This window comes from Camellia sinensis, chromosome 5 (assembly GCF_055761805.1).
Source record: "Camellia sinensis isolate YWXY chromosome 5, ASM5576180v1, whole genome shotgun sequence".
In the NCBI taxonomy this organism is placed as follows: Eukaryota; Viridiplantae; Streptophyta; class Magnoliopsida; order Ericales; family Theaceae; genus Camellia; species Camellia sinensis.
The window spans coordinates 165,254,305-165,269,265 of NC_138965.1; the positions used below are offsets into that span (position 1 = coordinate 165,254,305).

At 38.4% G+C, this 14,961-nt stretch overlaps 1 protein-coding gene across 1 annotated transcript; it reads left to right on the forward strand.

Moving 5' to 3' along the window:
* The first annotated feature begins 855 nt into the window (after nucleotides 1-855).
* LOC114319280 (toMV resistance protein Tm-2(GCR236)-like) lies at nucleotides 856-4,495 on the forward strand. Its single transcript, XM_082870359.1, has 2 exons — nucleotides 856-1,040; nucleotides 1,680-4,495. The coding sequence occupies exon 2, from the start codon at nucleotides 1,696-1,698 to the stop codon at nucleotides 4,351-4,353; it is 2,658 nt and encodes an 885-aa protein (XP_082726485.1). The 5' UTR covers nucleotides 856-1,040; nucleotides 1,680-1,695; the 3' UTR covers nucleotides 4,354-4,495.
* Nucleotides 4,496-14,961: the final 10,466 nt, after the last annotated feature.

Here is a 14,961-nt window from a genome sequence, read left to right on the forward strand (position 1 = left end):
GGCAGGAATGTATAACTGAGATAAAAGGTTCAGCCATCTCACGTGGCTTGCAGTGATGAGACTCCTAGTAGGACTCTACTAAGGAGAGTTAAAGTCCTACTGGGATTGTGTAAACCATCTCACTTGGTTGGTAGTGAGTAGGGTGTGTGATTCCTATGAGGACTCTCATAGGGAGAGTTGGAATCCTACTAGGATTATGCCAAAGTAAAGTTTATAAAAGCTCATGACCAGACCTATGTACAGGTATCCCAATTCTTACTCTAGAATACACAGAGCTTTTGTCTACTTGTCTATTTTGCTGACTTAGGCATCGGAGGGGTTTCCGGCACACACCCGCCGGCTAGCTCACGTTTGTGTTTTCAGGGAGTAAAACAACGACGTTTGAAGGAACACGGACTTGATCAACAGAATTATATGAGAAGGTTTATTTCTTTCCCGTACATATATATATAAAAAATAATTATAAAAGGAATAAAAATAAGAGTTCGAATTTTTTTCATGTTGATCCTCTAACCTAAGAGAACAATTTAAACTTCATGAACTCATTTTGGGCCAACTTGAGTAATCAAAATCATCATTTTTTAATATTCATTGAGTAAAATATTTATATAAAAAATTAAAATAATCATATATCAATAATTATATATTTAAATCATATTTATATTACAAAAAATAAATAATTATTTTTAAAATTATATTTATCTTTTAAATATATAATTATTGATATCCAACCGTCTTATTTTTTATGTGAACCATTCAAATTACCGAGTTCAGAACGGGCCACCAAACCCATAACCGTAGAAATAAAATTAACTTAAACAATGAAAAAAAGCTTCAGCAACTACAAAGCCTATTGCATAGGAAAAAACAGAGCCAGTCCATCAACATGCAGAGAGCTCTCTCAGTTCGTTTATTTCAAGGTCATCTTAGAACTTGTCATGATCGGTAAGTTGGGTTTGAGAGAGCCGAGATTGCCATTTTGATTTGTCAATTGGTTTCTGTGTTGTTCTTTCTTGCAAAGCTGCGATCGCATTTTACAGGTTTCATTTCTCTTCATCTTTCTTTTCTTTCTTTCTTTCTTTCTTTCTTTCTTTATTCATTTTTTTTCTTCAACTTTCTATTATTAATTTTTGCTGATAAAATTTATGCATGTATAAACTGTTGTACTTCATTGATGATGCAGCCATAATTCAACCTATATATAATTGTTTTCATTAGAATGATTAGAAATCCTCTGTAATTTGTTGAATTGCTGTAAGATTATTGTATATGTCAACATATGAACATATTTATCATCTGGGATCTCTTTTGTTTTGGTGTTTAAAAAGGGATCAAGAATACCCCTGTTTATTGAATAAAATTGATTTGTAAGCTAAATAAAAACGTGTTCGGCTTAGATTGGACAATCACTCACCACCATGCCCAATCTGAGTCGAATTGGAGTAAAAATTTAGTAATGATGTGGTATCACCAACCAATAAAAAACTTACTTATGGTGAGTGAACCCACAGTCAATGAATAACTACTTCGATACATATAAATGGTATCAACTTTTTTTTCTTTTTTTTTTTTCTTTTTTTTCTTTCAGTTTAGGCTTTATTTTTGCTTAAAAATTACAAATCTTTATTCAATCCCGGCTGATGGGTTTTAATTCTTGAACTCTTCTTGTTGATTCGTAGTCAAAAAAGAAGAAAAATGGCAGAAATTGCTATTGCCATCGCAATTGCAGTTCTCAGACAAGCTGTAGGATTATTGGGCAATCTAATTATCCAAGAAGGTTCCCACTTGTTCAAATTGAAAGACGACATGGAATGGATTGAAAATGAGATGGGTTACATCCAAGCATACCTGGAAGATGCTGACAATGACAATAGCATGCAAATTGAAAGCAAAGTGGAAGCTGAATTGTTGAAAAATATAAGATTACTTGCTTTCGATGTGGAGGACATTGTGGAGACATACTTTCCTCACATAGCATCATCCCACGAGAGGACCGGGTCCTTAAGAAGTTGGCTTAAGAGTGTCAATTGCATCTTATGCCACGGCTCTGCTTATCATAAATGTGCCACAGAGATTGAAGGGATCAAAAGAAGGGTTGAAAATATTCCTCGTGTCAGAAAAGCTTACGAATCTAGAAGTGGTGGCAGTAGCAGTGGAGACATATGGGAGAAAAGAAGGCATAATCTTCATCGTGATGAACCAATTGTTGTTGGTTTTGATAAACATATCAAAACATTGGAGGCCAAATTGCTTGATCCAGATTTGAAGAATCGTGTAGTCTCAATAGTTGGTATGCCAGGACTGGGCAAGACAACTCTTGCTAAGAAAGTTTTTGATTCCGTTACAACTCATGTAAATGAGGAAGAACATCGGTTTCAGTGTTCGGCAAAGGTTTATGTCTCTCAAAGGCCCAATGTAACACAGCTCTTCCAAGAAATAGCAAAACAAGTGGGCTTGGAGAGGGAGGAATGGGAAGAGAATGTGGAGGCCAACCTGTCCACATACCTAAGGGGCAAGAGGTATGTAATCTTGATTGATGATATATGGGACACCCAAGCTTGGGACGATATTCAAAATGGCATTCCTACGAATTGTGAAAATGGTAGCAGAATAATCCTCACTTCTCGAAACAACGAGGTAGGGTTGCTCATAGGTGGGGTTAGCTCTCTATATGAGTTGCAACCCTTAGAACCAAAAGAAAGTTGGAACCTCTTCACTAAGATGGTCATGGACCTTCTAGAAATTACTAATGACACAGGCAAGTTCCAGGAGCTAGAGCCTTTTGGGAGGAAAATTGTTGGAAAATGTGGTTGTGTGCCGCTTGCTATTGTGGTAGTAGCAGGTTTGTTGCTGGTTAAAGAGAAAACTGAACACGCATGGAAGGGTATACTTGACAGCATGGGTCAGGATGATGACATGTGTTCGAAAATCTTGGGTTTGAGTTACAAAGATTTACCCATTCATTTAAAACCATGCTTTCTCTATTTCGGACTTTTTCCAGAGGATTATGAGATCTTTGCATTCCAGTTAATTAACTTATGGGTAGCGGAGGGGTTTGTACAAGGAAAAGGACAGCGTTTGCCCGAGGATGTGGGAGAAGATTACCTTGATCAGTTGATTAATAGGAACATCGTTCAAGTTGCTAGGAGGAAATATGATGGAAGGATCAGAAGTTGTCGTATTCATGATCTTCTACACAATGTTTGCATTAGGGTGGCCACTGAGAGTAACTTTTTTGACACTCACAACCATGCAACCCCCAGAAATTTTGCAATGAGAGGAGTTCGTAGAGTCACTATCTACGGTAATAGTGTTTGGGAATACATTTCTTCTAATTTTCAAACTTCAAGGCTTCGGACCATTCTATGTTTCCCTGAAAAAGAAAGGAGAGTACCTAAGAGGAAACAAGTAAACAAATTTTTTCAAGGCTCTAGATTTCTTCGAGTGCTTAGCGTAGATTGCCATGACCTTCCATTCCAGCTTCCAAATCAAATTGGCAATTTGAGGCACTTACGTTACTTCAGATGTGAACATCGTTCTATTAAATTGCCCTTAACCATGGGCAAATTAAAAAATTTAACGACCTTGGATATTCAAATTGGTCATCGTATCCATATTCCTAAAGCTATTTGGGAGATGGAACAACTAAGGCATATTGTCGTCGACAAAAGATCTATTCAATGGCCTCCACAAGATTGTCGTGATCTGGTCTGCAAATATAGTTTCCGTCAAAGTGAAGTTTCTCTACCCAATCTCCAAACCTTGTATGTGGTGCCTGGACGACTTTTGGAGGCTGAATGGCTGCACAAATGTCCCAATTTGAGAAAACTAGGAATCTCTAATCCGACAAAGGCAATTATCAAGGTATTATCAGAAGAAGCACCTGTGTCAAACAAGCTAGAGATCCTACGGTTGTCTGTTAATCACCGGTATGAAAACGAAGAAGCCACTCTAACAAAACTAGATCTGTCTCGATATGAAAGTCTTCGGAAGTTGCATCTGCAGATACCGATGGGCAAGTTTTCGGAACTTGGTAAACTACCTCTGAACCTTATCAAGCTTACACTTGTCAATGCGTATTTGGTGGAGGATCCAATGGTGACACTGAAGGAACTACCTAAATTGAACATCCTCAAATTGGGTTCTTTCTCCTACATTGGGAAGAAGATGGTTTGCTCAGGAGGACCAGATAAGTTTCCTCAACTCGAAGTGTTGGAAATTGATTTGCAAATGTTAAACCAGTTGGTAGTGGAAGAAGATGGAATGCCAAGACTCAAGAAGCTAAGTTACAAGCATTGTAATGCACAACTAATGATTCCTGAGAGGATCAAAAGCATTATGATTGTCATATGAAGAGGTAAAGTTTTAGTTATTTTCATTTTTTATTTCTATGTATTACTAGTCAAAATGAGAGCTTCATATGGCCTAGATTTTCTGTTATAAAGACCTGGGATATTAACTAATTTAATGTTACCCCCAAACTATTGCTGAAAAATCAATTCCATCCTTGTCTTTTTAATTATATCAATTTTAGCCCTAAACTATTCGATTTTGGTTCAATTTAACACATGTTGTCAGCTGTTGTATATAATTTCATGGATTTTTCTTATTTGGCCCTTGAATATCATAGTGAAAATGAAATTTAAATATTTAATTAATAAATTTTCATCTCAAAGAGCAAAAAAAATAAATTTTAAATAAAAAGTTGAGTATTTGTATTATTGAATATTCTCTAGAGAGTTGTTGCTGATTTTAGTATCAAAGTGCCCTCTAGTCAACAATACAACTAAACAGGTAACCTCGATTTTGCCAGTGAAGATCTCATGACATTCATCTTCATTGTTCAGAATTGTTTTTCAGAACTTTGGAGAGGAGGGGAAAACTACCGAGTCATCAAAACAAAAAACAAAAAAAAAGGCAAGCAGGGTAAACTCCTATCCATTTCTATGATAAAATAGTGATGTCTGCAGTATTTTAGGTTAAGTAATACTTTTAATGATTCTTATATCTAGGTATACCTAGTGGCACATGGCAGAATATTCTCCATAAGAATCATCTATATGAGTGTGAACTGGGCCGGTTCTGTGAGATTTGTGAAGGACTACAATTTTCTAGAGCACTCATGAAAGAGCAGGTTGCTCAGGGCCAAGATGAACACAATAGTGAGAACTAAACTGTATCTGGTAATATACGTTCTATTGTCTTGGTTTACACAAATAGTTGAACAGTTCAAGACATCGTGTTCACTGATTAGCTAGTAAATCTGATAGTGTCCCATAAGGGAAGGTTCAAAGCAAAAAATTACCTATCTTTTGCAGAATATTCCCAATTTCTGTACTCTCTGTAATTAGATTATGTTGTTGCATTTTCTCTCTGTCAAATTCCATTCATGTGGGGATTGTTGGAAAATGAGGTTTTATAGACTTATTTTAGGCCCATTTTGAGCCAAATTTTGAGTGGGTCCCAAACGTCTTTTGGGGTGGGTCCAAAAAGGTGGCGTGTTCCTTGCCGCATGGCAAGTCACACGGTGAAGACGGTTCATCAAAACCATTTATGAGTGAATAGGAACTCGACGTCGTTTTCGAGTTCGTAGAATGGACATTTAAAGAATTAAATGTGGGTTTCCTTGTAAGGCTTGTCCCACATTTGAAACTTTAAGAGAGCTTGTGTATGTATATAAGCTCTAGATGACAACACTTGGGTTGGGCCCCAAGGGGCACCCCAAGTTTGTAGAAAGGAAAAGTTATGGACAAATGGAACCTTGCCTCAAACCACCACACACGCGCCACATCGCCGAGCGTAGGTGTGGGGTGTGGGGTGTGGGGTGTGGGGTGTGGGGTGTGGGGTGTGGGTTGTGGGTCAGTTATGGACAAATGGAACCTTGGCTCAAACCACCACACACGCGCCACATCGCCGAGCGTAGGTGTGGGGTGTGGGGTGTGGGGTGTGGGTTGTGGGTTGTGGGTCAGGTCAGTTCTAACAATAATTTTTTGGAGAAAATCTGTTTGTTTTTTTTTTCCAAAAATTATTGCCGGAAATTAATTCCAAATTTGAACTCAAATTTCTGTCCATAATTGTGCCACTTCCAGTCCACAACAGATTCAAAACTGTTTTACAAGTTTAAAACTACCTGGACAGATCCAAACTGCCGAGCAGTTATCTATCCAAAACTGCCAGCTGATTTGTTGCAGTTGGAAACCGTTATCTGTTCGAAATTTGAATTATACCTGTTGCACTTGTTCATTCAAATTACCTACCTGTTCAGACAGCTTGTTTTCCTATAAATAGAGGCCATTTACAGTAGTCTAGATGATCTGAAAAATATCCAGAAAAAATCTGTTATCTTCCCATTTTGCTCTTTCTTTGTATAATTCTTCATATTAATTTTTAGGGAATACTTTGAGAGTATAGAACATAGGTTTGGTTGGCCGTATAAATTGTTTGGAGTGCTACTACAATTTGTGCAGATCATTGTATTCTGAGAGATAGACGCCATTAGTCCGAAGCACCGTAGCGACGCGAATCTGTCTTAAGGATAAAGTGTCACACGCTCGGCTTGATCTTTAAATTATTCGGTTCGGTAAATAAATTCTGTAAGTAATTTATTTTATTTGTTTGATTTGATTTCTAATTATTTATTATACACAGAAGATTGTTCCAACAATACTTTTACATGAAACTACACTGCAGTCCAAATAGCAATTTTTACGAAAAATATTCATTGTAAAGCAATTGTTTCAGCTTCTCAAGAGTACCTTTAGACCACATACTTTTCAAAGACACGAGTGTCTTTGCTCTCGGCAAGTAGGACCACAATGCACCATAAACCTCACGACTTAACATTGTCCTAAGAATTTTCAAAGAAGAATAATAGATCAAGTACTCCACCAACCCTAAAATCATCAGTCAAAAATTTCAGCCTAAAATATGTTGACACCATAAACAGTAATATTATTATTATCATTATTATTATTATTATTATTATTATTATTGTAGGACACATGGCATTTCTTGATTAATCAAGAGTTAAAAGAAGTTACAAAGTTAGTGGTCTTGCATGGTGGAACATGGAAGATAAGTTGGAAGAAGTTAAAGCACATGTGAAGAATATGATAGACAAAGTGACTTAGTGGAAGATATGGAGTGATATGTGGCATTGTGGGAATGAAAGTGGAAGAGTGGATAGTTTTAGGTGGTTATTGGATAGTTGTTGCTAGAAATTTTTCCTATAAACAACCATTGATGGCTACACTTATAGGATTCAAAACTAGATCCTTAACCCAATCTATTTTATCTTGCATTTTTCCAGTTCTTTATTTTTTAGTTATTTACCTTCCAGTCCTTTACTTTCCCGCACTGAATTTCAATTTTTTAGGAGTAGTACTAAGTTAGTCTGTTCATTGCTGTAATCCCCTTCAGAGCTATGGAAGTGCGAAGGTACAATTGTAAACGTATGTTTACTTAATGAAATTTATTTTCTGACACTGTTATCTCCCTTCTTCTTTTACTATTGTGATTAGTTCTTTTAAATTTTCTCCTAAAAACAAGCTACCAATAAAAGTCCTCTTCATTGAGGCTAAAAGAATTTCGAAGCAATTGTCTGATTAATTGATTGACATTTATTATTTCTGTAAGGACTTATTGATCTTTGTTAGCACGTTTAAATTACATTTTTAACCTTCGAAAGCCAAAAATGTCAACATATATTTTTGGCGCGCCCAATGGGACTATCATTATAATGGCTAGACGAAGACGATAAGGAGAAAATGAGCACAATTAAGAAGGCATAGAAGAAGAAATAACAAACGGATTGGATTTTGCCATTCAAATTTATTAATATGAAATATATTGGCGAGAAAAAAAAAATTTGAACCTTCAAGAAGAGATCTATTTTCTTGATGAAGAAAATTTTCAAGTTGTTGCTTCATTATCATATTATTTGGTAGAAGAAAAAATACACCATTTAATTGGAGTAATTCCTCAACTTGATATAGAAATTTGCCCATAAAGATATGAGTTATTAACCATTCTTGTCAAGTCTTTAATGACTGAATTTTGTGGGGTTTTACCAAATGTTTTCAAGTTTTTTATGACTAAAATTGGTGAAAAAATAACTTCATCAATAGCTCGGCAAGTTTAAGAGCCCATTTTTAAAGAGCCAAATATGAAAATAACATAACGAAAGAGCATGTTCTCAAATCAAACATGGCTAAGAATAATATTCCATATATGGCTCGGGGGGGTTTATACATCCATTTGTAAAGAGCCATGTCATGAAAAGCTTGTCAGGGAGCATGTTTTTAAACCAAGTTTGGTTAAAAATGATGAGCAACCTACGACTAGTGGATTTAAAATTTTCAATGATGTGAAAAATCTCAAAACATTTGAATTTCCAAAACCACCATATACCACTATCTTCGTTGTTCAAAATCCATTTTGGATTTGTGGTTCACATCAAAATTTAGTTTTGATGAAATGGTTAACAAAATATCGGAGTCTAGAAAATATATTTGCTGAGTTTTTTCTTACATTTTCATAATGGAAAGCATGGAAATGACCAATAAAAATGGTCTAGGCTATTTTCATGGTTATATGTGAAATAGTCGCCAATACAAATTTATAGTTGGCCAAGGAAGAAGAAGCTCTGTAGAAAATACAATGAATTCACATGTTTGTTGTTTTCTACCATGCAATGTGAAAACCATCATTCTTGACCAAAAGCTGGTCTTTGCTATGTATTAGACATGACGTTTTTATACTCCAGATTGTTTTTGAAGTGGATATGTAAACAACTATTATTTTGGCTTTGTTCCTGTTTAACGTGTATGCTTCGAAAGCCCTTTTGCCATAATTTTTTAGCTTCGAAGCACTCCATCTTGCATCAACAACAACTTCGAAGAAAAAAATAATGGTGGTTCTAAACCTTCGAAGCTTTGTCAAGTATTTCTAAGGATGTAATTACTCCTTTGTCGGCACCTTCAACCTTCGAAGGATGATTTTGGCCCTTTAGTAATACCTTTTAAGGATAGCTTTCATCCTTTGAATTACGACTCTTCAAGAATCCGAGACGTCTCATAATTTTTTGCCATGATATGTTGGCTACTGTCAAGTGAGACATTTGCTACTTTTACATGGTGGTAAACTTCGAATCATTTCGATGTGGCTTCTAAGCATTTTGAATTAGTTTCAAAGTAGCTCCAAAGAAACTTTAATGTCTTTCTTTATAATGAACCTTCTACTAAGCTTTGAAGGGTGCTAGAGAAGCTTTGAAGGATTTCGAAAGAGCTTCGAAGAAGTTTTTTATAATGAACATAGTAGTGTTGCCATGTCATTGAAGTATTAGCCATGATTTTTGGATACCAGACACAGTGAGTGCATGCATTCATTGATTATAAATTGGTGTCTCATGTTGAAATTTTGAACTTGCCACCTAAGAAAGTACAAAGCTTCTACTCAGGACTTATACCAAACATGATTGGTATGTATTGTGTCCAAATCAAATTGGTGCTTCTTGATTTGAATTGATCACTTTGAAGCACTCATATTGAATTCGAAGCATATGCCTTTAGTGTAGTGTCCCTTCGAAGCACTTCGTTGGTGCTGGTGTGATATTCAAAGCACTCTATTACTCATATCAGTTCTGTGCTCGGTTCGGCTATTTAAAAATTCAAATAAACATCCTTTTTAAAGAGCCGCAGGGGGTAATGTTGACACCATAAATAGTAAATTATTATTATCACTATTATTATTATTGTAGGACATGTGGCACTTTCTTGATCAATCAGGAGTTAAGAGAAGTTACAAAGTTAGTGGTCTCGCATGGTGGAACATGGAAGACAAGGTGGAAGAAGTTAAAACACATGTGAAGAATATGATGGATAAAGTGACTTAGTGGAAGACATGGAGATATATGTGGCATTGTGGGAATGAAGGTGGAAGAGTGAGTAATTTTAGGTAGTTATTGGGTAGTTATTGTTGGAAGTTTTTCCTATAAATAGCAATTGATGGCTACATTTATAGTTCAAAAATTAGTCTACTTTACCTTACATTTTTTCAGTTCTTTATCTTCTAGTCCTTTACTTTTCCGCATTGAATTTCAGTTTCTTAGGAGTAGTTCTAACTTAGTTGTTCATTGCTGTAATCCCCTTCGGAGCTGTGGAAGTGCAAAGGTATAATTGTAAACGTTTGTTTACATAATGAAATTTATTTTCTGACACTATTCTCTTCCTCCTCCTTTTACTATTGTGATTAGTTCTTTTAAATTTTCTCTTAAAAACAAGCCACCAGTAAAAGTCCTCTTCATTGATGCTAAAAAAACTTCGAAACAATTGTCTAATTAATTGGTTGGTATTTATTATTTTTGTAAGGACCTATTGATCGTTGTTGACACGTTCAAATTACATTTTTAACTTTCGAAAGCCAAAAAAACCAACAAATCATCAGTCAAAAATTTAAAAACTTGACCAGATAACATTTAGCATGGAGAGATTGAGTACATAAGAAAAGAGAATGGTTTGAGAGAGAGAGAGAGATGTCTTCTCTTTCAAATTCAATCTCATCTTGGCAAAATATGGAATGGGGTCCTTGCTGATTGTAGTCCAAGTTTCCCTTTCTTCATTTTCCTTTTTACCTTTATGTTATATTTGGTTGAGAGATTTGAGTAGGAATTTAGAAAAGAAAAATAAAAAGATATGTGAAATTAGGTAACATATATGTATATTTTATTCACATTTCACCTACCTTTTTCCTTTCTTTTTCCAAATCCCTCACCAAATCTCCCAACCAAACACAATGCTAGGAAAATGATATACATGCCCACATTTTAGACACAATTTTTAGATTCGGTGATGTATTAAGAAAATGATTGATAGAAACTGAGTCCAACTTTTGAACCTGAATAGCAATGCTTTTATCTTTATAGTGTATTCAAAAATAAGAACAAAGAAATTTCAAAAACACCCATATTTTTATTTTTGCACAAAAATGGTTTTTGTATACAGTTTGCCAAACAATTTTTGTGTGTTCTACCTTAAAAAAAATACAAATATAAAAGTATGAAGACAACCAAACAAGCCCTTAATTTTCTAATAATTTTTTTTATCTTCTCTCTTTGGTTAATTTACTAACATGTTTTTCTAATAATTATCTTTTTCGTGCATTGACTAGTGATACATCCCTCTAATTTATCATTTCTATTTTGACTTCTAATGAGATGGAAGAAAGAGAATAAAGAAATAGAGAGAGAGGCAGGATAAGGAGTGAGGAGTGGAGTCCATTTCATATCATTAGAGGTGAATTAGGGATACTCAATTAGAGCTTCCAAGCATTTTTCATATGCATTTAAGGGAGAACTGCTACTTTATTTTTTTTTTCTTTTTCCTTGCACTAGGTAGGATGTTAACATATTAGTAAATTAAATTAATATTAATCAGACGTTTGACACTTTTTCACAATCTCAAACTCCATGAGAATGTGACCTATATAATTTTCTAGCCTAAGGAGTCTTGAATTCAAAAGTTGAATGTTGGGCACACTTGGACCCATGGATCTTATTGTTTCTACAGCAAGTTCCTCAAACTTCAAATATAAAAGAAGAAAACAAACCTGTGAGTGATTATCAGCAACTACACATTTATCCTAACATGTCTCCTGGAAGCCTCATCCTTCTAACATTGTCATTCCTCTACATGGCAATATATCCCTATCTTACCTATGCAGCAACAGATTCTATAAGGCCCGGCCAACAGCTCCAGGATTGGGAGCAACTCATTTCTGTTCAAGCTGTCTTCAGGTTAGGCTCCCTTAGCCCCTCTCTATCGAGTTCCGCCAACACTGGATCATCTGGTTCTTGTTACTTGGCAATATGGTACGACAGGGTATCACATGTCGCAGTGTGGTTGGCCAACCGGCACATTCCAGTAACCAATTCTTCTGGAGTGATTACGATGGGCAGCGATGGCAAGTTGAAAATCATGTATGCCAACGGACAGGAAATTGTTATAAACTCTGATCAGGCACTGGGAACATTAATGAGCAATGTAACTGCCACTCTGTTAGATTCTGGCAAATTGGTCTCGCGAGAGGAATATACTAGTGGTACCTTTGGGTCAATCTTGTGGCAAAGTTTTGATTAACCGACAAACAATCTACTGCCTGATATGAAACTAGGCATGAATATCAAGACGGGACCGAGCTGGACTCTAACTTTATGGGCAAGTGAGGTAGTCCCTCATCTAGGGGCTTTCAAACTGGGAGTAGAGTAGACCCTAGTGGTGCCAACCAACTGGTTGTTTGGCGACGTGACAGTTTTTACTGGACTAGTGGGCTCTGGAAAAATGGGAGTTTCGAAAAGGCACCGGAGCTAACAGAAAAGTCCTATGAATTTGAATTCAACTCTTCAGAATAACATTTTTGTGTAAATTTTTTTTTTTTTTCATATTCTATCAAGTTAGTTAGTTGAAAGCTGAAAGTTTACTCGAGGGCTGATGGCTCCGAGATTTTAGGGGGGAATAATGTTACCTGTGTCAAAAGAGGTTGGACCACGCTAGCGAATTCTTTTTCTCGGTGGTTGGTCTTTTGAACTGGAGGAGTCGTCGATGGATGCGATTGGGCGTCGGAGCATATCAATTGTGGAGAGGGTTCAGGGCCTCAGAAGAGCTATAGTGTTGAGTGGCTATGAAGTATGTTGGATTGTGGCAAAAATGCGGGTGGCCTCTTCGAATCTAGGAACCTTCAGGTTTTTGGGACATCTTAGTGGGGCAACCGTAGTGTCGCAGTTTGGGTTCGTGGAGAGGCAAAGGGTGGTTCTTCGTTCCAAATAGTGGTGGCGGTGGGGAAGCGAAGGGACCAGATTTTCATTCCAATGTCTGATTTCGGTGATGGGTAAGGGGATGTGGTGCTGGTTATTGAGGGTTTTAGGTTAAGGGATAGTTGGGTACCGGCGACTTGGTGGTGTGCAGGGGCAGGCGCCGCCTACATCTAGGCCACCGGCAGTGGCACATCACGGTGTGTCGGGCGTGGTCAAGGTTGTTCATATGCTGATGGAGGTCGAGTGGTTTCGAATTTTGGATAGATCGCTGGTGGGCCATCTTTGGGAGATGGGTGGGAAAGGACTGAGCTTTGCGACTATGTCTGACTGGGTCCATCAATGGTGGCAAGCTTCGAGGTAGGTGGAGGTGCAATTGCTTGGTGATCAGGCATTTTTGTTTGCTCTGCGTACCAGAAGCGAAGCAGAGGCTCTTATGCATTGGTGATGGATCGTTGATGGCCATGATTTGGTGTTGGATTGGTGGACTCCTCTGGCCCTTTGCACTTTAGGGCAGATGTCGAAGCCGACGAAGCGGGTTTGGGTTTGAGTGATGGGTTTGTCGCTCCATCTTCGTGGAGAGGAGGTTTATCGAGTACTCGGCGACCAGTGTAGCGGCTTCATGGAGGCGGATGAGTCATCGGCGGATCTGGGTTCCCTTCGTCTCTGTGTGAGAGGATCGGAGAGTATACTGTCGGTTGTTTCCATCCGGCGGGACTCGTGGCAATACTCGTTGCCGGTATGGAAGGAGGTCAGGCCGACGGTTGAATCTGTCGCACCGATCGTGGTATCAGGTGTTGACCATCACACGTATATAGAAGGAGGAGATTCACAGCGTCTGGTTTGTAGATTAACGAAGAGTGTGGGGGTGATGGAATATCTGCAAAGATTTGGGGGACAACTCAATTCTAGGGTTCATTAGGGTCGGTTTAGGCTTCAAACCCAGTTGCGCAGCAAATTGGGTTCAAAACGGGTTTTTCATGGGAGACAGTTGGGCCTAGACAAGGCCCAGAGGGCTATGGGAGGTTCAATGGGCCAGCAGCGATGGACCACAGTTAATTCTATACCAGACGTGGGCCTAGTTTGCGCGGAGCCCTGTGTAGGCCACCACGAGAGTGTTTTAAGTCCAAAGGGAAGAGATTTAGCTCAACCCATGCAAATACAAATCAACCCAGATCTTAATCGGGTTTTTGCATCACTTCATAATGGGTTTGAGCCTCGTCAGACTAACAGTGGCTTGGGTGCCTCGTCGAAGGACGTGCAAGCTCAGGAGAGGGGTGCCAGTAGTCAATCAGTGAGCCCACAGTTGTTGATTGAGTCTGTCAATGCTGATTCCCAGTCGCATTGTGATGGTTCTGTGGCAGAGGAGCAAATCCAGGAGGCAAGGGCCTGTCAGGAGAGTCGACAGCTAGTGGGGAGTGTGAACGACACTTGCTAGGCAACCATGACCGACGAACTGGCGTTGGTCGTCTGACCTAACATGGGGTGTGTTGGGGAACAGGTAGGGGATGTTGTGGCTGAGAAGGTTGCTTATGAAACAGGAGAGGTTTTTTAGGGGGGTGAGATCCCGACCTCAAAGGAGGTATCACAATGGGTCCTTTCCCATATTAATGAGGTTAGTAAATTTTTGGGTGTTTCTTTTGAAGGCCATGAGGCTGAGGCACTCAAGTTGTTCACTACAATTGAGTCCTCTTGGAAAGGGGGTGACCGGGGAGCAAAGGAAGCACTGGTGGTAGGCCCAAAGGATAAAGGGGTACGGGAGTTAAGGAGGCTGGAGTGTTCTGTCAATTACGACCGAGGACTTCCAGGGGAGGAGAGCAGATTGAGGAAGGTGCGTGGTGGTCCACTTCTGTTGCCATGCGTTTGAAAATTTTGACTTGGAATGTGCGGGGCTTGAATGAGAAAGGAAAGTGAATAGTAGTTAAGTCCGTATTGCAGAGTGCTAAGGCAGATGTGGTGTGTCTGCAAGAAACCAAAATGGAGGTGGTCGGGGTGGAGATCGCCCGGGACCTTTGGGGTGGGAGGCATGTGGAATGGGCTTTCAACCTGCTGTAGGGGTGGCTAGTGGTGTCCTTCTTTGTTGGGATAGTAGAGTAGTGAAGGAGGGGGAAGAAGTGGGGGGGTTTTCCTTGTCTTGTTTATTTCGGTGCATTGAG